The sequence below is a fragment of the Daphnia carinata genome, chromosome 6, assembly GCF_022539665.2.
Source record: "Daphnia carinata strain CSIRO-1 chromosome 6, CSIRO_AGI_Dcar_HiC_V3, whole genome shotgun sequence".
Classification (NCBI taxonomy): domain Eukaryota; kingdom Metazoa; phylum Arthropoda; class Branchiopoda; order Diplostraca; family Daphniidae; genus Daphnia; species Daphnia carinata.
In genome coordinates this window covers 7405258-7427584 of record NC_081336.1, presented here as the reverse complement: position 1 = coordinate 7427584, position 22327 = coordinate 7405258, and the positions used below count along the sequence as shown (strand labels likewise).

General features: G+C 42.5%; 2 protein-coding genes across 3 annotated transcripts; one reads left to right on the top strand and one right to left on the bottom strand.

Moving 5' to 3' along the window:
• Window positions 1–1829: 1829 nt before the first annotated feature.
• On the bottom strand, window positions 1830–19045 carry LOC130702067 (membrane-associated guanylate kinase, WW and PDZ domain-containing protein 1-like). Of its 2 annotated transcripts, XM_059495665.1 has the most exons (17): window positions 18851–19045; window positions 16524–17071; window positions 10439–10672; window positions 9138–9612; window positions 8634–9052; window positions 7950–8141; window positions 7378–7665; window positions 7036–7283; window positions 6733–6929; window positions 6166–6663; window positions 5434–6086; window positions 5035–5375; window positions 4706–4782; window positions 3994–4054; window positions 3651–3827; window positions 3444–3579; window positions 1830–3336 (listed from the first exon to the last, which is right to left on the bottom strand). In XM_059495665.1, the coding sequence occupies exons 2-17, from the start codon at window positions 16993–16995 to the stop codon at window positions 2924–2926; spliced, it is 4881 nt and encodes a 1626-aa protein (XP_059351648.1). In that variant the 5' UTR covers window positions 16996–17071; window positions 18851–19045; the 3' UTR covers window positions 1830–2923. The 2 variants fall into 2 exon arrangements, with proteins under 2 accessions (XP_059351648.1, XP_057379722.1); XM_057523739.2 differs by lacking the exons at window positions 16524–17071; window positions 18851–19045 and adding an exon at window positions 11055–11580.
• An 855-nt stretch (window positions 19046–19900) lies between these two features.
• On the top strand, window positions 19901–22071 carry LOC130702070 (ankyrin repeat, SAM and basic leucine zipper domain-containing protein 1-like). The gene is made up of 7 exons (XM_057523741.2): window positions 19901–20164; window positions 20232–20675; window positions 20732–21094; window positions 21155–21255; window positions 21348–21471; window positions 21554–21655; window positions 21740–22071. The coding sequence occupies exons 1-7, from the start codon at window positions 20036–20038 to the stop codon at window positions 21941–21943; spliced, it is 1467 nt and encodes a 488-aa protein (XP_057379724.1). The 5' UTR covers window positions 19901–20035; the 3' UTR covers window positions 21944–22071.
• The last annotated feature ends 256 nt before the right edge of the window (window positions 22072–22327 follow it).

The following is a 22327-nucleotide window of genomic DNA, read 5'->3' as shown; positions in this document are numbered from 1 at the left end:
GGCACGAGGACTTGACTCTTTTTCTTTAGGTAAAAATCATCCAATCAATAAAGAACACACAATTTTTCTTATACTATTTTTTTTATTTTATTTTCGAAGGTCACGCTGTTGTTTTTGTTGGAGAAATATTTCAAAACGAATATTTTCTTTTGTTTTGTTCAAAGAAAACAAACCCCTCCGGTTCATCCCTCCCCCCTTCATTTAAAAGAAAATCATCAGGTAGAGGAACGCTTGTCTTTTTTTTTTTTTGCAGGTAAAAAAAAAATATTAGTTATTTCATAAAACATAATGTTTTATACATAAATGCATCAATTTAGATTGCCCTCATTCGTCGAGCTGCTCGACGAGATTGGTGAGTTTGATCAATTTCATAATTCTCGTGCTGTTCTACCGGTTTTTCTGAAAACCCTCGTTTCACGTAGCAAAAACAGTCGTGTCGAGCAAAGCGCTTTGGCCGTCCGTCAGGTACACAAAACAAAGGGCGGGTGAAGAAATGAGAGGAATCTTTCTTTTTTTCAATTTGCCATTTATGTAAATCTTAAAAACAAAAAAAAATAATTCGGTACTATCTATGTGACATAGGTTGACATGCTCGTTGGCGTGCACACCGAGCTATTTTCAGAATTTCGAAATTAAGGGTCTTTCTTCATCACACCTGTTTGTTTTTCGATAGTCAATCATTCTTTTCTTTTGTGCGTGCGCATGTGACACACACAAGGGAAATAAATAATCATGAATATCCAAATCAAACGAGAGGAGCTAAAAATATTTTCAGAAAATCGTGTGTGAATGTAGCAATCGTTTGGATCGCTTGGCGAAAATGATGTGTGCAAAACAACATACCGGACGTATCACATGACCCTTGTTGTTCCATTTTATTTGTGTTCGAAATGCGCACATCGGTTCCAGTATAAAGATCCTTGTGTACGCTTGTCTAAATATTGCCATTTGATCCTTTTACCTCTCTCAGCCCTTTTTTGCAAAGCCAAGAGAAGTTTTTTGATCCCTACTTTTTTGTGTGGGCAGTTTGGCAGTTGAAGGGATCAGTTTTTATTGTTGGATTTTTTTTTTTTGTTCGGATAGCGGATCATTCGGACGGAAGAGTATTTTTCCACTTGTACCCCTTTTTCTGCATGATATCCATCGAGAAATGTTGACGTGTTTTACATTCTCCAATAGCAAATTGGGGCTTGTTATTTTTTTTTTTTTTTGGAAAAAGTCGTTGAAGCTTAACTACATTTTTGTATTTTTTAAATGCGCGGGTATCGGTGAAAAAAGAAAACGATATCAGCTGAGGTGATCGTCTAGACGAATAAAATTCGTCAGACTCTTTGTCTTCAATCGAACGGGAACACAAAAGAAACGGGGCTAATAAAGCAAGTTAGCTTCCAACAGCAATTTCATCAACCAGTTCTTATTCAGCTCAGGTTTATTTTATTTTTTGTGTATTTTCTTTTTTTGTTTTCTTCCGCGCTACTCGATAACGATCGTCGAGAGCAAAAAGAAAAACACATTTGTTACGTCGACAAAACAGAAACAAGAAATGTTTTCCCACATTCAAAAAGGACATGTGTTTCACACGAACTCAACGTTACACCGTTTCAAAATCGATAATTTCATTTGTTATTATAAAAATGGCGAAAAAAAACAAACTCGAATTGGCACAGCTATTAAAAACTGTACACACGACGTCAATCAATTTTTTTTTTGAAAAATCGCATTCATCAATTCCAAAGGCTTTAGACATTAGAGCTCATAGCACATGCCAGATGACATTATACAAAATCCATTAGCAAAAAAAAAAAAAAGAAGAAAATTCCAAATAAAAATCAACAAAAAAGAAAATTGTTTATGTCATAATAATTGATAATAATAAGGCCAAAGGTGTACAAGTATATAGTGAGCACAGCGCGATTTAAGAAAACCAATAACTCGAAAACTAACAGTCACCGCAAAGAGGCACAATGTAGACACGTCTCTTCATTAACAAGGTGAGCATGAAAAATCAAACAAATTAGCAAAAAAAAAAAAAAAAAAAAAAAAAAAAGAAGTACATGTTTCTTTTTTTTTCTGTCGTGTTTCCCGTTAACTGGAAAACAAATCGGTCACAAAAAAAAAACAAAGCAGGTGTCAGTTACGTAATACTATTGTCAACAGCGGGCATAAACGGACGAAAGACTTCGGAATTAAAAAAAAAACAAAAAAACAACCGACAAAATGAATACACACACACACACAAATAGTATACATATATAAATATATATATATATATACCCCACACGTACACACATGGCGATTGCGTCGGGATTGTTTCGTCAACTTGTCTTTGCTCTCAAGGCCACTCGCCGTCTCAAGGTGAATGTTAAATTAATTTTAAGTAGCTCTGTGTGTGTCGTCTGCAAGAAGAAATGTCCTTTTTTTTTTTTTTTTTTTTTTTAATGTTGTTTCGGGTGACTTGAGATCGTGATAACTGCGTTCGCCCGTGTCAACACCGACCATTTTCAGTACCAGGAAGGGAAGAAAATCGTTACAAATGGGAGGGAGGGGGGAGTTTTTTTTTTTTTCACGCATAAGGCAGAGGATCTAGAGCGATGGTTTTACAATCATTCTTTGGTTGGCCATGATGATGGGGGAAAATTTACTCGGAACATTTTTTTTTTAAATTTTATTTACATACAATGAAAAGATTGTCGAGTCAATCATTCCAAGTGAGAGGCAAGGAGTCGAAATGAAAGGAGGCACTTGGACAAAAGGTCGATGTTTTTTTCTATTTAGCCCTGATTTACAGGGGTGGGGACTCACGCAACATTTTTGGGATGGGAAAACGATGTAGCCACAAAAAAAAAAGAGCGCGATTTTTGTTGTTGTTCGAATCGATTGTCATTTCATAAATCAATAGAAAAAAAAAAATAGGGATGTCTTCTCAAGAACCCCAGTAGTAATCTCCACCGACGTTGCCGGCCGCGCCAATGACCCGTGGCGAGCTATGGCTCAAAGGCCCGTTCAAATTCCGCTGAATGGGCGGGACGTTCAAAGGAGCCGGCACGTGCCCGCGCATCCCACCGTTAGGCATCCCGCGAGGACCCATCATGTAAGGCGGGGGCCCCGTGTACTGTTGTTGCTGTTGCTGTGGCGGAGGTTGCTGTTGGTGGCCAACAGGGATGCCGTTGGGCATCCGGCTGTCCGTTTGATGAAGTTGAGATAGAGGTCCGTTGCTTCCGTACGAGCCGTGATGAGGCTGCGCCATCGAGCTGTTGGGTCTCATCATCTCCATCATGCCAGAGGGCGTCGTCGGTGAACCGGTCGATGACGGAGATAGCATTTGCCCGTTCTCACCTGTCAAAACCAAATTCAACAGCCATTTAATTATTATTTCCCAATGTAAACAGATTAAATGCGAAAGCCCTTCTTATCTTCATTCACTCGGCCAAAACTATTATTACCCATGGGAGGTGCAGCGTTGCCCCGCCGGAGTAGAAGACGGACTACCATACCGCCATTTTTAATCAACTCGATGGCGTCTGCGTGCGTCATGTTCTTAGTGTTGATGCCGTTGATCTCAATCAGCTGATCGCCCACCTATTATCGAAATATTTGTTTAGTTTTATTACATCACGTTTTCAAACGGCTGAAATCAATTCCAAACGTACTCTTAGACGGCCGTCTTGTGCGGCGGCTCCGTTGTCGGCGATACGCAGAACGAAGAGTGGCATGTTGTGGAACTCGCGGCCTCCTCGGATGCTGAAACCGAAGCCGCGCGTACCGCGGCTCAGTTCCACAGCATAAAGTTGATCCTCTTCGATCGGCGGGTAGGCCTCAGATCCGTCCTAGTTTTTCAAATCAAAAAGAAATAAAACTTTAATTGGTTTAAAAATCACAGTGACACGATGCAAATTTCTCGACACGATCAAAACGAATTAAAATTTAAAAAAAAAATGTAATGCGTTTTTGTGCAAATGATGACGGCCGGGATATGGGCGGGGGGGAACTTACAATCATCGGCCCATCGATCTGATCTTCCTGGCTGTAGACATACTGTTGGTGATAAGCGTCTCTGTAAAAACCATTAACCCATCAGCAAAATAAAGCCATAAGAATTTGTTTTTAAAAAGCAATAGGGAAAAAAACAAACAAAAGAAATGAAGAATTAATGAAGTTAAAATTGTTTTTGGTCTTTTTTTTTTTAAATTATAATGTAAGTGATTAAAAGCATATCCAGAAGAAAAGCGCAACGAATTTTCAGAATTTCCGTTTCTTTTTTTTTTAAATCTATTAAGACGAAAAGAATTTTCAAAAAAGAAAAAAAGGGAAATGATTTTATTGTCAAGGTTACCCATAATCAACCATCGGTTAATGAGTTCCGACGAATCCAATCGGAAAAATCTAGAATCTTTTCGTGTCTTTTTTTCTCTATCTCATTCTCTCATGAATTATTAATGCAAAAAAAGAGATTTTTCGATCGCTCATAACCAAATATGACTCGATTCGAACACGAAAAGGTCAAGCGACTGTAAAAATATTTTTTCTTCCCCGAAAAAAACAAAACAAATCGAAACAAGTTTGATAAAAAAAAGAAAAAGAACCATAGATAAAAAAAAAGGACCCAAAAGCATTTCTTTCTTTCTTTTTTTTTTTTTTAAATATGACAAAAGAAAAAGGAAAGAAAAGGACAAGAAATAAACACAAACAAAAACAACAAAAATACCTGCTGGGGCTCCTAGTACCACCGTCACTAGCAGGAGGAGCGGGTAAGGCTTGGGCTGTTACCATGGCATCGGAGGACTTGTTAAGGATAGAAAGCGATAGATGCGCAAAGAGAGGCCAATCAAGCAAAAAATCAAATCAAATAATCATTCAAAAAGCGCGCCAACCACAACCAACACCCCATCATCATTTTTTTCAAAATGAATTTTTTCAAAAAGCATCTTCAAAAAATACAATTTAAAACAATAATTCCAATAAAACTAGCCCAGTGTCCTAGAAAAATTTACCCTCCTCCCCCGTGCCCCTAAAAATAACAAAAGAAAAGCTTACTCGGTGAGAGTTGGAGGCGTTGCTGGAGGCCGTGTCGTCTAGGGGAGGACCAACGGTGAGCGTGACAGTGTAGCCGGAATCCTTGATAAGATTGACAATGTCGCCGTGGTGCAATCGAGAAATGTCGTGGTGATTGACGGCCAAAATGCGGTCGCCGACGTGCAGTTGCGAGCAACGCTTCGCCGGGCTGTCCGGTATGATTTGGCCGATGAAAGAGACACCTTTAGTCACCGAGGAGATGATAACGAAGCCGAATCCTTCGTCTTCGCGACGGACGACCGTCACGTCGTAAGGGTAAATCATGCCGCCGCCATCACCCACCCCGCTTGGATATCCAGCATCTAAAAGACGGACGCATTTCAAATTTAGGAAACAAAATTCGTGAATGAATTCATTTACCTTGAGGGGACATGGACGATGAATGCAGGGGTATCCAACGCCGGACCGAGATGGAAACGCGGCCATTGAGAGCGGCAGCACCCATGAGCTGGACGACGTGGTGATGCGACGTGTGGACAACCGACATCATGTCGACGGCCAGAATTTCGTCACCGGTTCTGAGTCGCCCGTCCAAATCGGCCGCTCCGCCTGGAACGATGTGGCCGATCGAGACCTGCGACCCTTCTTCCGTGCCGCCGACAATGCGGAAGCCGAAACCCGTTTCGTGCCTCAGCAGAGTCACGTTCATCTCCATCCACTCGCCGGGCGGCGGCAGCGATTGCTGGCCGGATGAATTGACTGGTGGATTGGCGTTGTTGCCATTGCCGCTGTTATTGGACGGCCTCCGCATGTCCGGCCGACCCGTCGACATGCTCGGCGGATAGGACGACAAATCGTGATCGAAGCTGGTGCCTTCTTTGAGCGGGGCGTAAGAGCCCGGCCCAGCATTCTGACGGAGGAGGTTATTGCCACTGTTGCCGCTATTGTTGCTGTAACCGACAACCACCGACTGCGGTTGCGTACCGTAACCCGAATCTTGACGATGAAACTGGCCAAGATTCTCTTCCGGATAGTCTGGAACATTTGGTCCATTCATTCCCGAATATCCGTAACTAAAATTTTTATTCAAAACAAAGTTGAATTAGAAATAAAAAAAAATAAATAAAAAAGAATTTAATTTTAAATAAATACCCGTAATCCATTGGGCGGGATGCGTCCATGGAATACGATCCACCGGTGTAGGGATTGGGGGCGTAGGGATCGGCTCGCGGATTGCGAGGCGGTTGACCCATGCGGCTGCCGTAATCCGACTCGTAGGCAGGTGGATAGCCGTTGGGCATGTAACCAGCGTCTGGTGGCAGGCCGTTCTCGTAGTGCATCTGCATCGACGTCGGATGCGTATCGAGTTCTCTACCCGGACTTCGGCTTCGATTCATCACGTTCCGTTGCTGCTGCTGCTGCTGATTGTTGTAGCCGTTATTCTCCTGGAAGTTCATGCCGTTCTGGAACTGGTCCGCCAGAGCGTTGACTGGCGTTCGATTGATCTCGCGGTGCTGTTCCAGATGATCCGATTGCTGAGCCGCGCCACCGCTACTCATCGCCACACCCATAGAGGGCGTTTTGGGCCGGTTGCGCGTGTCCACCAGCGGCGTTTTCGGCCTGATGGGCACAACTTCCTTCGTCTGGGCGCTGTTTCTCAAAAAAAGAACATTTTTTTATTTTCATTCAAGAAATCAATTACGGGAACGAGAATCGAACCTGTAGAGGTCTGCGGTGGGCGTTTTACTGCGAAACAGTCCAGCACCGACTGGAGGTTTACGCGGACTGACGGGCGGTTGTTGCTGGTCCTGGTCTTTAACTCCCCCTTTCTTCCATTTGTTTTTAGTGGGCGTTGCCGCACCGCCACGCTGGACTGTAATGGACGCTTCGCGACCCCAAGCGCAGTCCTTCAGCACCTACGTAATAAAACAAATCAAATTAATTAAATCAATAAAATAAAATTTTATTTTTTTCCCCCCTGTCAAAGGAGATGAATGACGTCCATCAATCTATTAGTTTTACCTGGACAACTTCACCATGACTCATGTGTCGCATATTGATGCCGTTAATGTCTACCAGGATGTCTCCTTCCTGGAGGTTCTTGCAGCGCGGCCGGTCCAGGATGGTCTTCACCTTTTGGCCGTAGGCGCTGTCGGCGATCGTGAACCCGAAACCCATAGCACCTTTGGTAATTTGCACCGTGAGGAATTCCACCTTGTTGGAGGCTGAGGACGGATTGCCGTTGACTCCTCCATCGCCGTATTCATCACCTGTAACCAAAAAAAAAAAAAAAAAAAAAAATTTCAATTTAAAAACATCCGCCCAATTGAGTTTTGTTCTTTTATGAAGGGATCTGTTTCTCACCGTCGAATCGGTGAGCCATGTCGTTATTATCCTGATGATGCTCAGAGCCCTGCATGAGCAGGTCGGCACTTCCGGGACGCGACGGCTTGTTACCACCGTCCTGCTGGGCGACGGCCACGGTGGTGACGATCTCCGTGTTGGGATCGTTAGGGTCGAAGGGCAGAGGATATCCTCGGCAGACCTCTAAAGCTACGGCCTGTCCCGGTGCTATCGACTGGAACATGTTCACCATGTCGTGGTGGGTGTAGCCCAGTACGCACTGATCCATCACGTACACTAGAACATCGCCTGTTTTTGTTTTTTTTCAAAAAAATACAAAGAAAAAAAAAATGAAGATTAATGATGAAGAAAATGCGACGTGATGAAACAATCAGAAAAACATAATAATTTATGCTGGGCGTTTTTTTGTTAAAAAAAAAAATAAAAATAAGGACACACATCGACATGTTTTCTTTATGCGGGGTGTGTTTTGTTAAGAGGCCACCAGAGGAGCCACAAAGGGGAGATGATTCATCATGTCTCGATGTTAGTCTGGGGTGGTGTAGTAAAATGTGTTATGTATATAATTATACCGGTCTGTAGGCGTCCATCCACCCAGGCGGGTCCGTGCGGAACAACCGATTTGATCTGGAGGAATTCCTCTTCGCTGTCGTCACCGCCAACGATTGTGAAACCCAGTCCGCGGTTCGATTTGAGCAGCGTCGTACAGATCCGTTCTCCCTGCAACTCGGACGGATTTCTCGTAAAGAACGGCCGGTTGTAACCTGAAATTTTTTTTTTTAATTAAAAAATTTTTTATGTTTTTAAATGTTCCAAAAGACGTTAAACCACTACATGAAGAAGGAAAGAAACTTAAACCCAATTGTTAATGACCGAGACCCATTTGGTAAAAAATTTCTTTTTTTTTTTAAGGGGGATGGAGTTTGTTATTAGAGAGCGGAACTTGCGTGAACTGCGTTTCGAATGGCTAACGTAATAACCGACTAGACGAAATCAAATCTCGTCATTTAAAACAAAAATTGTTGTCGAGTTCGAAACAATCGACACATTTCGTTACCGATAAATCGCCACTTGTTTTTGAAAGCCAATCTCTTTTCCTTGTTAACTCAAAAAACAAGGAACTCTGGGAAGGGGTTAATAAAAAAAAAAAGAATAGAATCCAATCACCATCCAAGAAAAAATTAAAAATGTTAATTATTTTGTGACAGGAAAAAGGGGCCAGTTACCTCCGTAATAGAGATTTAATCTGGACTCACTATTGGAGCGTTTGGGCAATGGAGCCGGCGGTTGGTTGTTGCCATTATGTCCTCCTCCACCTCCTGCGCTCTCGTTCGATTGTTGCTGTTGTTGTTGTTGCTTCTTCAAACGAGGGTAGGTGCTGTTGCCCGAGTCTGTGCTGCTGGCGTTGCCAGTAGGTAAGCCGCTCGTTCCGGGCGGAGCTGGCGGACTGCTGGTCTCGTTGGCTGCGCCACCGCTTCCGCCTTTCTTGGCCTGAGTCACGGGATTCTCGTACTGCGTCTTGCGATTCACGTGGTCGATGTAGTACGTTCCGTACGTCGGGTCGTCAATCTTCTCCCATCCGTAGGGCAGTTCGTCTTCGGCGCATTCCTCCAGCGATTTCTTCTGAATCTTGGACAGTCTCGGGTCCAGCCACTGAGACGTTCCAGTATTGTGGCTAATAATTCAGGAAAAAAAAACATAATAATAATAAATACAATGAATTGATTTAAAGTTAAAAAAAATTATTTTATCTGGCTTACTCGATGAAATAAACTTCGCCTCGTTCCGTGTACGCCTTTTCCCAATTCTGAGGCAACGGACCCAATTCGGCTTCGGATAATCCGCCCATGGCGCCACCTCCGTCTTCGCGATAACTCGGAATCGACATGTTATTATTGCTACCGCCTATACTATTATTGCAAATGGGAGCGGCCATCCTCTGCGATGCATTCAGATGTTGCTGTTGCATGGAAGAGTGGTCCATGCCACTGTTTGGGTCGGCATCGCCGTCGTTCTGTGCGGCGGCCATCGCTTCAACATTCGACCGGTTTCGCCGGCGTTTACCCTCCGAGCTGGGATGTGCTCCGGCCAGCAAGAGCAACGATCCACCACCACCAACGTTGTTGTTGTTGTGCTGTTGTTGGACCAACGCCGATGTTGAAGACTGTGCTAATGGGGTGGACGGTAAGACCAGCGGCGAGTCCAGCGCCGGTTTAGGAGTCCCGTAATAATTGCCTATTATTTAAACGAATTAAATGTTTATCATTTTTTTAATTAACAGATGGGACATTTTTTGTTTTGGATACGACGAATGAAATTCGAGGGACATTCCGCTGAGACTGGACGTTGAAAAAAAAGCGACACAATGAAACAAAGACATGTGTGGGTTGGGCCATTCAAAACTACCTGTGGACCATCTCGGGTTAAATAGAACGGGATTGTGCGCCGTTATGGAAGAAGAAGAGGAAGATAGTTTTAAGTTGGAATCGTTTGTTAGTGTCTGCAACAGGCTGGCGGAATCGGTAGCAAAGTTATCGGAATCGAAAGGGGGCGTCGTTGTGTACAGATCGCAAGACGATCTCCATCGTTGGCGTCGCATCAAAACCGGCGGTGTGGCGACAATGCGGCCCAGTGCACGACGGGCGGTCGATCGTGGCAAAGAAGCCGACCACGACTTGGGTTTATATTTCATTTTTTCTTTTTTTTTTTTTGAAAGAGAGCTACCCCCTTTTCTTCAACTTGAAAAATCATGCAGCCGGATCAAATGTCGTTCCATCACGGTTTTTTTTTTGTGAAAGATTTAAAAAATAAATTCCATGGGAGGGAAGAGGTTAAATCAATGAAATCCCATCCGGAAGAAGCCATTCAAATGTGTGATAGAGCGGAAAGGGATAGCCGGTACAGCTAATTCCCATAGGAAAAAAAAAGGAAGGCGGAAGCCCAAAATGCCAATCATCATCGAGTGGTGGTTTTTGTTTTTTTAAAAAAATATATAAATGATTTAAAATTGCGGAATGTGGATTATCTAAAATAAAGAATTTTACATAGTAGATTTTCGTACCGTCGTAGATGCCTCTTTCGAGTAAGGAACCGTTCTTCTCCAGCAGTCGAAACTGATCGAGACTGAGAAACGTGTAATCGAGACCGTCCGTCTCTCCGGGCCGCCTCGGCCTCGTCGTCACGGGCACCGTCCGCAGGTACAAATTGTCGCGGATGGTCGTCTGCAATTCATGGTCCACTGAGCCTTTAGCGAAGCGAGTCGTCAGGTACTCGCGTAAATCCTTCGTCAAGCCACCTGTCACAATAGAATTTCACAAATGAGAGAGGAATTACAACTTTGTTACCCCACCCCCATTTCTTTATCTTTAAATATAAAAAAAAACAAGATTTTTTTTTTCTTTTTTCGTAGTCTGCATCTGTTTGAATGGCCACCGCCAATCCCGTTATTTCCCTTCTCCTTTTATTATTCATAAAAAGTTACAACTTTAAAAAAGAAAAGGAGAGATTCAAGAGGCCTAAACTAGTGCTGCCATCTGCCAACAAACATCTCCTATTTTCCTCATAAAAGCTGGACACACGCAAGAAAATGGTGTCAGTCTCTTCGGCAAAAAAAAAAAAAAAGATCCGTACGCTCCCCCTTCAGATAAAACAAAAAAACAAAAGACGGACGCAAATACCGCCGAAATTCTGATAGAGAGGTTGATCGTCATAGGACGAATGTTGTTGCTGCTGCTGCCAGCTATGAACGGCCGTGTGCAGAGCTGGCGGATGGAAATCCTCCAGCCGTCCGTAGTTGCTCAACAAGCTGTAATCGGCCGACTGGAACGCAACGCCTTGCGACTCGCTTGGCTGTCCTTCCGGCACCGGCCGGAACACGGCCGGTAGGTGGCCGTCTTCCGCTTCAGGATGGTCTAGATAGTCGTGACTGAACTCTTCACGACGATAGACCACCTCGTAGCGGTAAGTGGCACGCTGGCGGCGTTTACTCCCGCCGCCGCTGCTCGTCCGTCGGGCTCGCTGATCGACGGCTTCCGTTCGACGCTGTTCCGCAACGGCACCGCCAGTTTCACTCCCACTGACCGACTCACGTTCGCTGCTCTGACTTTTTCTTCGCCTGCGTCGCTTGCGGTGAGCGTTGCTATTACTACGACGACATTGGCAAACGCAGCAAGTTCTTAGCAGCCGCATTTCATCACGCGTTCAATGACTCATTCCAGCCGGAAATTCCAGCTCGAAAACAATACGACACGTTTTCTTGTTTTTTTTTTTAAGAAGAAACCGGTCAATCTTTCTCTTCCTAAACGATGCGGACAAATGAAACACACACAAACACAAATCTTTCTTTTTTTTTCTTTCCCAAATGTGTGCACAAGGCCAAAACAACCGGATCGGTTGGCGACTACGAACCAACTGGGCGCGGATCTTATTTTATTTTATTTTTATTTTTTAGAAGAAGGAAAAAAAAAAAAAAAAAAAAGGTTCTGTCTGTATGTTGAAGAAAAGAAGAAGTCGATGTGCGTGTGTATGTTAAGAAGCGAAGAGAGAGAGTTGAGGAATGCGCTGGAACCCACCCGGAAGGCACATGCAAGTTGCATTTTTCAACCACTGGTGAAGAGAGGGGCTCCTTTCTTTCTGAAAAGGAGAAGCAAAGAAGAAGAAGACATGCCCTCAAGCTATTCTACCTGCAACACGAGGTGAACAAATCTTTCTCTCTCTATCCCCCCCCCCCTTTCACACTAATCAGGTCGCCCCCTTTTTCTGGAAAGATGAACCCCAAAGAGTCTCTCTCTCTCTCTCTCTCTTTTTATCTCTCATTTCTATTTTTTCCTTTAACCCCAGGTAAATAAAAATGTACATTTCTGGGAGGGGGATATTAAAAAAAGTTCAGGTCAAAAGAGGGCCCTTTCAGCAATGGAAAGTGTAGTCGTAGTAAAGTAGTAAGACCCTTTTTTCGTAATAAATTCAACTGTTCCCCCCCCCCCTATCTTTTTTTTTTTTTTTTGAGGGGGTGTTTTGAAAATGGGAGTTCTTTTCAATGTTTTTGAAACACTTGACCAAAGTATTAAACAACTGCCCAAAATCCTTAAACAAATTCTCTCTCTCTTTTTCCCCCTGTGTTTTGTTTGTTTCTTTTTTTTTTTTGGCGGGAGAATAACAGAAAGAACAATGGCGGATAAATGTTTACGTGTGAGATCAATCAGGAAAGCAAGAGAAAGATCTAGATGCTTAAAAAGAAGGAAATCAAAGTGGGGGAATGTATTTTTCTCTTGGAAAGATTGAAATCAATTTCCTTGTGTGGACTTTCTTTTTGCCAATCGACTGAAACTAAAAGAAATTTTTAAAAAATGGTTCACACACGAATTTTCAAAGTGTTTTCGATCCACGCTCTGATACAACGCAAGTCTCAATCAGACAACTCGAATATTCTCTTATCAAAAAAAAAAAACGAAAGATCTCACCTGCGTTTTTTTCAATGGCCGACCATAACAAAAACAACTTTTTTTTTTTTGCCGGCAACAAAGATGGCGCTCTCACGAGGTTAGAAAAATAACCCTTCTGTTTCCTTTTCTTTTGGCGGGAAATGAAAATTCGCCAATATTCCAAAATGGCGGGGTTAACACTTTTGCACCAAACAAGACACACGTCGGTATCAAGAAATAGCTGCACACACACACAGAGAGAGAGAAAGATAAAGGAATCAGTAGAGCTGTTGGATCACAACCGATATGTCCAGTCGAACGGAGAACTTTGAAACGACGGGGCTCACCCAAGGACTGCGACAGTCAAACAGCTCTTAACTACTACCAGACACACGTGGGGCTTCGCAGTCACACACACACACACACACACACACACACACACGCCCAATTTCTCCCCTCCCCCCCCCCACTCAGAAAAGTTCTATCCCCTATCTCTCCAAACCGAGCAAGGGAAAAAGATTAGAAGGCGCCCGCCGTTTTTTCGTTAGGGGCCTCGCCGCCGGTCATTGTAGCCACCTAGCGAGCGAAATCGCAACTTAGTTCAAGGATGTTTTTATTTCCCTAGTAAAAAAAAAAAAACTCTTTGGGCACGCCAAAAGGGAAAGAAAAAAAAAACGGACGCACGGGTTCATCGTGCTTCCGTAACGACGACACAAACCGTTCCCGGTCGGTCAGCTGTTTTTTTTTTTCGTGTCGCTACGGGAGAGGAAATTCACACAAACGGAAAAGGGAAGAAAAATTCAATATAAGAAAAAAAAGAAAAGTGCACAGCTACGTGCTTCTTCTTTTCCCCATTTTCTCGTTTACGCACCAACTCCGCAATACTGCGGTAACGGTAAGTGCGCAGTCCCCACCAAAAAAAAAAGAGTCTTGTTTTTTTATATTTTTGTAATTTTGCGCAACACACAATCAAAAATACGACGCAATGTGTTCATTATCCATACGGCCTCGTTTCTCTCCAACCAATCATGTTAGGTGTTCTGGCTAATATGAATAACATTCGAGTATTTCAAGTGCGTCTCGCAAAAAAAGAAATCCTGCCATCGATTCATTTTCACTTTAAACAAAAAAATGGAACTTGTTATCTTTCCTTGTGTACTTCAAAACGTTTGCCAGGGAAACAGATGGTATCCATCCATCGACACACCAGACACATACGCGAGATGCTCTACTTTTAAATTTCTGTTCTTTCAAAAAAAAAAAAGGTCCAACTTTTCTTGGCGAAAAAGAAAAAAACAGTTCACTTTATTATTAGTCAGATAAAACAGAAAAAAAACGAGTCGGCCATAAGGGCAGTAGCCAAGTCTCTCGATAGCCACGCCCCATTTACCTCACACCAACTCAATCGTAATAAATTTGGGAAGAAACGGACCAAACTGCGGTCGGTTTCCAACTGATTACTGACCGATATGACACAGAAAAACAACTACAAACAAAAAAAAAAATTGAAGTGCTGGAAGCGACGGCCTGACCCCCAAAGGCGTTCTACTTCTTTCTTCCTCGCGTTTTGAAATACATGTCACAAAGGAGGAGAACATGACTGGAAATCTTTGTTCGTTGTAGGGTGTCAAATGATTTTTCTTTACACATCATGTGATGATCATATTTCAACGGGTCCCCCACAATTTTCGGAGGAAAAACTTCCGCTGCGAGTTGAAACAAACAAGAGAGCTAAAGAAGAAATCAAGGTCGGCCCCATATGGCCGGCACATGTAGGGCCCCCCTTTTTTTTTCTTTTTCGAAGTGACCGTTGTATTTTTTTATTTATATTTTTTTCTTTCTTGAAAATAAAATGGCCGTGTGGGTAGGGCCGAAAAAACTCGTTATGTACGCCATATTGGAGACTTGGAAACAAAAAAAGAGAGATGTATGAATAAAATTCGTGAAGACGAATAGACAAGTTTTTGAATTCGGGGACACAACAAACAAAAAATTTTTGATTGTTCAAATTTTTTGTTGTTTTTCTTATCGTGAAACACCGAAATGGCTGCAGCCAAGAAACGACCCAATATGGAAATCAACACCGTTAGTGTATCACACACACGCCATTTGAATAAAGCCAAGAGAAATGTAGCAGAAAGGAACACACACAAAAATTCATACAAGTGGCGCGTCTATAACGTGTGCGTAGAAAGATACACACACAAAAAATACAGTTGAAGTTATTACCTTCAGGGGGAAATGTGTCAAAAATCCTTTAGTGAACCGAGTTCTTCCTTCGAAAACAAAATAATAACGAAATTGCACTATTGAACACGACACAGAGAAACACCTCTGCCGATTGAGCAACGAATATTTCAATTGGAAATGGAGAGAAATGGTCAAAAAACGAACGCCACTCTATTAAAACATTCACAGACGCGCACACGAGACACACTGTGAAACATGGCGAAGGCCAACACTTGATTTCTGATGTTTCTCAACGATAAAAGAGGAACGAAAAGAAATGCCGACGATTTAGAAAATGTCCATCAGACAAGTGCAGCTGCCATTGCAACGGACACACACGAAAATGCGAGCAATTCTTTCTTTTGGCCGACGATGACGAGTTAGCAACACGTTGACGCTACTAGACACTCGCAGTTCTTTTGGCTCGACTACCTTAGCTGGTGGTGGCTTTGACGATGGCGCTGGTGGTGGCGACTTGTGGATGGCGGCGCAGCTGAAGGCGAATAGGACGAACGAAGAAGAACGGAAGGAGAAAAGAGAGAGAGAAAATACGAAGAGGGCACAAGAAAAACACCTCAAAAGAAGAAAAAAAAAACCACGTAGTGAAAACAAGTGCGAGACGGAGACGTGGAGGACCGATGCCCCCTGCGGGCGATATCTAACTTTTTTTCAAAAGCATGTGCCTCTAGCTGTTGCACTTGAGCGACGCCTAATGGACAATATGTGAACCTATTTAACGCCATCTAACGACCGAAATTGGAACGACTTTGTGTGTGTGTGAAAAATGTTTCGCTTTTTTAAACACGTAGATGATGATGATGGAGGGAAACGAAGACACACGCCCCTTAAAAGACGTTCTGCATCCTCGATTTCCCAGTAAAGACGAAGAAAGAAAAAAAAAAGCAACATTTTGATGATGTCTCGGCCGCCTTTTCGTTTCTGAATCCCGCAAAAAGCAGGCGTAACAAGTACACGGCAATAAAGGCTGATTCCAAAACGACTGATCGCTAGCTCTTTTTTTTCCTTCTTTCTCACAGAAAACAATGTGGAACGTGACTCATCTTGAATAAATAAAATGTGATTATCTTTTTTTTTTCCTTCTTTTTTTGTTTTAAATATAAGATGCTCCGTTTGACTTGGGAGAAGGAAAGAAAAAAAAGATGAAGAAAAAGCGATGATGATCATAAAAAGCCAATGAATTTTTCAATCCAGGTCTCGGAAAATATTAAAAACTCATCCGATAACATCAGATACGTTTTCTCATTCGTTCCCACAACAAACAAAAACATCAAGACTCTTTTTTTTTCTTTCCCATTTTCTCTTTTCAGTCTATTCATCTGTCATTTTATGATCTCTCCATTTCACATCGTCGGCGCCTATTCATTTGTGTTTTCAATGACCGCCATACGTTTTTTTTTTCTTGTTGTTATCTTAGTTTAATAAATGCGATACATCATCGCCATCATTTAATTAAAAAGAAAAAAAAAAGTGGCTGACCTGTTAAAGGGGCGGTGGTGAGTTGAACGCCGCCGCTGGCGTCCGTCTGTTGGTGGTTGTTGTTGTGGTGGACGAGCCGATGAATGAGCCAGGCCAGAAAGTCACGCCGAGTGAAACCCGAGACGGGCCGGCCATCGACATCCAAGATGGCTAAAAACTTGTGGTTGTTCTGGTGGCAGGCAGCCGCCGGATCGGCGGTCGTGACGCCGTCTTCAATGTGCAGCCAATGGGTGCGAAAGAGGTCGACCGAGATGACGATGAGTTGACCATATTCCGATCCGCCACTAATGGCTTCACTCAACACATTCTCCAGCGCCGTCTCATCCGGAAGCAGTCGGGCGAGGTGTGTTAAGGTGTGGCTTCTATAGTCGCAACTCCAATGCTGTTGTTGTTGTTGTGGCTGGGAAAGGTTTCCGCTGGCGGATGACGACGGTCCGGGTACTACCGACGACGGGCGGTTGTTCATCAACATCCTGGACTCGACATCTTTTTTCTCACTTCCTTTTTTTGTTTTTTTCCTATTCAACTATCAAAGTGTTCAGCAAAAACTGAATGGGACAACAAGAATTCAAACGTTAATGATTCAAGTTTTTTTTTGTTTTTCGTTTTATCATTAAAAAAAGAAGGGACGATAGAAAAGAAAAAAAAATTTTAATTAATTTTTAAGAGCTTTTCTTTGTAGTTTTCTAAGACGACCCGGAAAATAATTTAACCGAAATGATTGACGATTTTTTTTTTCTCTCTTTTTCCCCTTAAAAAAAAATTTCCCTCCAAAATAGAATTTCGCGTTTAAAAAACGAACGCCAAAAGAAGAAGGAAGTAGTTGAAAGAATAAAAGCAGCAGCAGTTACAACGACCTCAATAATGTTTCAGCCCACTTTGGATTCCTCCAGTCCTGCTCTATTGCTAGTAGTTGTTTCTTTTTTGTTGTTGTTGTTATTTTTCCTCCTCCCCTCTCTCTCTCTCTATAGCTGACTAGGTCGTATATATATATACGCATTTCTCTCAGCGTCTTCTACCTACATTTTCGATGATTACACACGGACGCACCTGCTGGGCTCTGCCTGGCTATACACACACACGCACAACCATATGCATATAAGGCTGCGCCACAGACAAGCGCCAGCCCAGCTTCTTTCTTAACCCTCCATTTTTATTTTCTTTGAAACCACCCCGGGGCTATCTTCGGGAGCGGTTCACGACACAAAAAACCCACCCCTTTCACCTTTGCGCACACATAGAACGTTGGAGAAAGAAAAAAAAAGAAACCCTCCTCCCACCTTTTGGGGCTAGCGGTGTGACTGCTTCACGTTGAACTCTTGTCTCTTTCTCTAGAATCTAACGTCCTCACACACAAAATGCAAACGGCTGCGTATTTTGTTCTTTCAAATAAAAAACAAAAAAGCAGAAGAACAAGCTAGACGGGTCTTAACATGGCAGTCGATAAACGTTCCATGATTGCTACCGTTTTCAACTGGTTCAGAGCAGTTTTTCTAGTTCAAAATCAGAATTTTGGCGAGTAGACGAAAAGCATTTGAAACATCGCGGACGTTAGAAGGCGAAAGATAAAATTTTTTTAAAGAAAATGAATATTTTTCAAATCTTTTTTTTTTTTTTGAAACCAACGCATTTTTATGGCCGTTCGTGAGTCGAACGAGGGAGATGACCCAGTTATTCCTTCTGACGCGTGTCTCTGAGACCGGAGAAAATCACGCGGTGTACCGAGTTGAGTTTATTTTCTTTTTCTTTTTTCTTATTGGAAAAATAAAGAAAGTTTTTTTTTTCCTCTTTCACGTTTTGATTTACCATTCGTACCCCCCCTCGTGACTGTGTGGATTTTTGGCCGATTTTTTTGTTTCAATATTTTTGGCGCCTACAACATCTTTTTACTATTTAAATCATTTTTTCGGGGAAACAAAAAAAAATCAGACAATGTTGGTTGAAGAGAAAGAAACAAAAAACAATTGATTCCGAAGGTGAAACAATCAACCACGTGAGCAATTTTTCCCCCCTTCTTTTCAGGAAGCTCGTGACTGTATTTTTATAAACTATAAAAAAAGAAAAAGAGACCTATCACGATAAGATTCTCTTGTTCGTGACGTTTCGTTATTTGTTTTGTCAAAACTACTAAATCAACCGATAAACGGCACCATTTTGGAGGGAATGTGTTGAAAACAGAAATTCGTCTGCAACAGTCACGAGGTCTCTAACAAGACCTTAATTATTTCTCAAAATGGTTGTTGTTGTGGTTGAATGCAACCCATAATTCTTTATTTAGGCAAATCATCATAATAAATAATAATGAAAAATAAAAAAAAACGACGTACTCGAGTGGTTGCAAATTCCTTAGTCTGTCACTCATCGAATCAATTTGGTGATGACGTGATGAGCCAGACTTCACTGCACACAAGGTATCCTTTATTATGAAATGCCACAGTTGCACCTGCATGTGATGAAGAAAGAGAAGAAGCCACAGGATGTGCTCGTCTAGTGTGTCCACACACACACACTGTTCCGGTCCAACACAACCACACCACACACTTCAATTTTTAAGATGCTTTTTCTTTTCAAGGAAAATGCGTCTTGAAACGATGTTTCTTTTTCTTAAATAACACAGACGCCAATAGAAATGAGAAAAAGAAGAAAGCACAGGCACACGGAACAAAAAACAAATGGGAGTGTAACTATGGACCGTCGTCCCGGCAGCACACCTTGGCGCAGACTGAACAATACAAAAACTCATGCATACAGAGACTCCTCCTCGCGATGAATGTTTGACACCTGAGGGCGCGGAGGGTTTTCTTTTTTTTTTTCAGAGAGAGGAAACGGTCATCTTCGTGCATATTTTTTTGAAAAAGAAAAAGATTTTTATATGAAAATGTACACGTTGTGTTAACTTATCATACCAGAATGAATGGGAAAAAACACCGTAAGGTGGTACCGTAGTCACGGCAGTCGATAAACATTTTTTCGTTTAGCCCAACATTTTTGCGATGGGTTATAGCCTTTTTTTTTCAGAAGGATATTCGGCTGCCTTTGTGGTTGTCATACAATGTAAAGCCCTTTCAACTGGCGTGAGTGATATTTCTGCTCGTGTTTGATCAATGCAGCCGGACTAGGGAGGAGATGTGGAAAAAATATGGTTAACCTTTAAAGCTCGTTCGTGGCTCCTACACGACGGGGCACACCTGGCACGGTGCGTGACGTCGTTTTCTCGGCACAGAGGGTTCGTGCTTGTTCTCAATTCAACGAGCCTTGGGCGATCAGTTGTGAATTAATAAATAAATATACGCTCGTGCTTGTATTTAAATATAATTGACAACGGTGGAGTCCCTTGCAGACTTCTTTTCAATTCTTTTTTTTCAAATTTTTTTACTGTTACGAATTTAGATGCACGTGCACCCTATTATATCATAGCAAAAAGGTTATTTTTAGAAACCCGCTAAGTAGCTGTCTCTTTCTGTCCTTTTTTCTTTCTTTTATTTTGTCGTCTGTCGCAAGAAGTGACTAAGATGGCTGGGCGACCCGCAGGCTTTTCGGATGGCGAATCGGATGATGATGAATTTGGAGTTTATGAAGCACCTGCTTCATTACCGAATTTACGAGTTCGACCACCTATTAATCCGTTACCCCAGACTCAGGTATATATTACTACTGTGTAATATAAATGTGCTTGTGTCATATTTCACGTTTTAAATGTTGGCTCAGGTTATCAAAAAGTCTGATGTTGATTTGGAGGATTTCCGTATAGCCACCATGAAGGGAAACCTCCAATCAGTCAAGTTGTACGTTGAAAATGGAGTCTCAGTCAGCCAGGTGCTGAGGTCAGGTTGGACGGCATTGATGTACTCTGTGAGCTGTGGGAGATGGCAAGTAACTGAATACCTTTTGGAAAAAAAAGCCAATCCCAATTTCCATAAGGAGCTATTCACCCCTCTCATGGCTGCCTGTGCATCTTCTCATGAGGTTGAAGATGACCTGGTCAAATGTGTTGAGCTTCTGATTACCCACGGTGCTAATGTCAATGCCACTGAGAGGCACAAAGTGACACCTTTAATGTTTGCCTGTAAAGAAAAAAGACTTGAAATTGTACAAACTTTGTTAAAGAGAAATGAAATCAACATTGATTTGCAGGACCATCATGGTTGGAGTGTAAGTATTAGTTTTCCCGTCTAGTTTCACGCGTTACTAAACTCGTATTCCGTTAGGCCTTAATGTGGGCCGCCGATAAAGGAGACGGAGCTATAGTGCGAGCTCTTTTGGAGCACGGCGAAAAGGGGGCAGACACACACCTAATGTCTAGTAGCGGACAGAAAGCCGTTGACGTTGCTCTGATAGCTGGACACAAAGATGTGGCGGCCCTTCTAGATCTAACACTGAAACCGCAAGAATCTCTGGCGCCAGCCCCACCGCCATCCACCGATTCGATTGCAACAGTAACTGAACTGGAAACCGTATTGATGGGCCTTGATTTGACGTGCCTTCTGCCAAATTTTTACGAGCACAAGATGAATTACGACTCGTTTCTTCTCATGGACGATGGAGACTTGGATCGGATGGGCATCACTCAAGCAAGTTTAAATTTGTACATCGCGTAGTTCTATAAGTAACAAGTTATGTGTTGATTGCAGGTTGGCTACAGAACGAGACTGTTGAATGCAGTCAAAGAAATCCACACCAAAGAGTGGGAGCGAGGAAGTTTACCTGCCATACAATACAGCAAATATCTCAGGTTCGTTTTTGTCCATGATTTCGTGACTGCGAGAGTATTGCGTGACGATCATGAGTATTTTTTTGTGGGTTGTGCAATCGGATCACTTTTAGCTGTCCTGAAGCAACTGCACTTGTTGGTAATCTAGCCATTCATGGACGCTATATGCTTGCCAGCGTCGCCTATCTTCGCGATCAAATTCAGCGCAAACCGAGGATTCTCCAACTAGGAATGGAGGTAAATTAACCCGTGCAAAACTTTCTAAATGAACTCTATAACCTTTCGCCTTATTTTTTTTTTTTATCCTATTTGAATATAGACGGCATCAGTCCACGCATTGTCCGCTCAGACACAATACGCCATGAAGCAGATCAACGAATTACAAAGTCAACTCAAGTTCCTCAAACTTTATCTCGACAAGGTGAAATTTCTTTTTTGTTCCCACAACCATTCAAAATGAGCTCCAACGAATGTAATGTTGTTTTTTTTTTCCTTTTCTTCTAAGGTTCAAGATAAAGCGGAATTTGTTCCAGCCGATTTGATCACAGAGAGAAACGGCTATTACGATAAAAGAGATCGAAGTTTCTGGCGACGTCCATGGGGTCGCTACATAGTTATGGCAGTTGTGGCCTTCACCGGGGGCCTTGTCTTATGGAGCACTCCTTCGCGCTTCCTCCAACACTCCACTGCGGTTCTCCTTGTGGCGTAGTCATCTCGAGAAAGTCACATAGTTTATTCTGGTACCTTTCTTTATATATTTTTTTTTTCAAACAGATCGATTCTCGATGTGAGAAATGCGTTGTACATGACGATGATATTAAACTCGCCAAAATCCAATCAATTTGTGATGATGAGCTTAATATTACGACCGAGAGATGGCTTTGTTGTTGCAACGTTTCATCAACGTTTGGGGCAATTTTGTCTGCTTTAAAAAGATAAGTTCAGTGAAGGTGTCGTTAAACTGAGTGCTCCAAGACTTAGTGTGGCGCCTTTGATTTCATTCGGCAATTAAAATAAAGCGTTAATGGGGAAAAGTCTGCTGGGCGAACGAACGTGAGTCATTAACTTGCTTTTTTAATAATGCCATTATGAT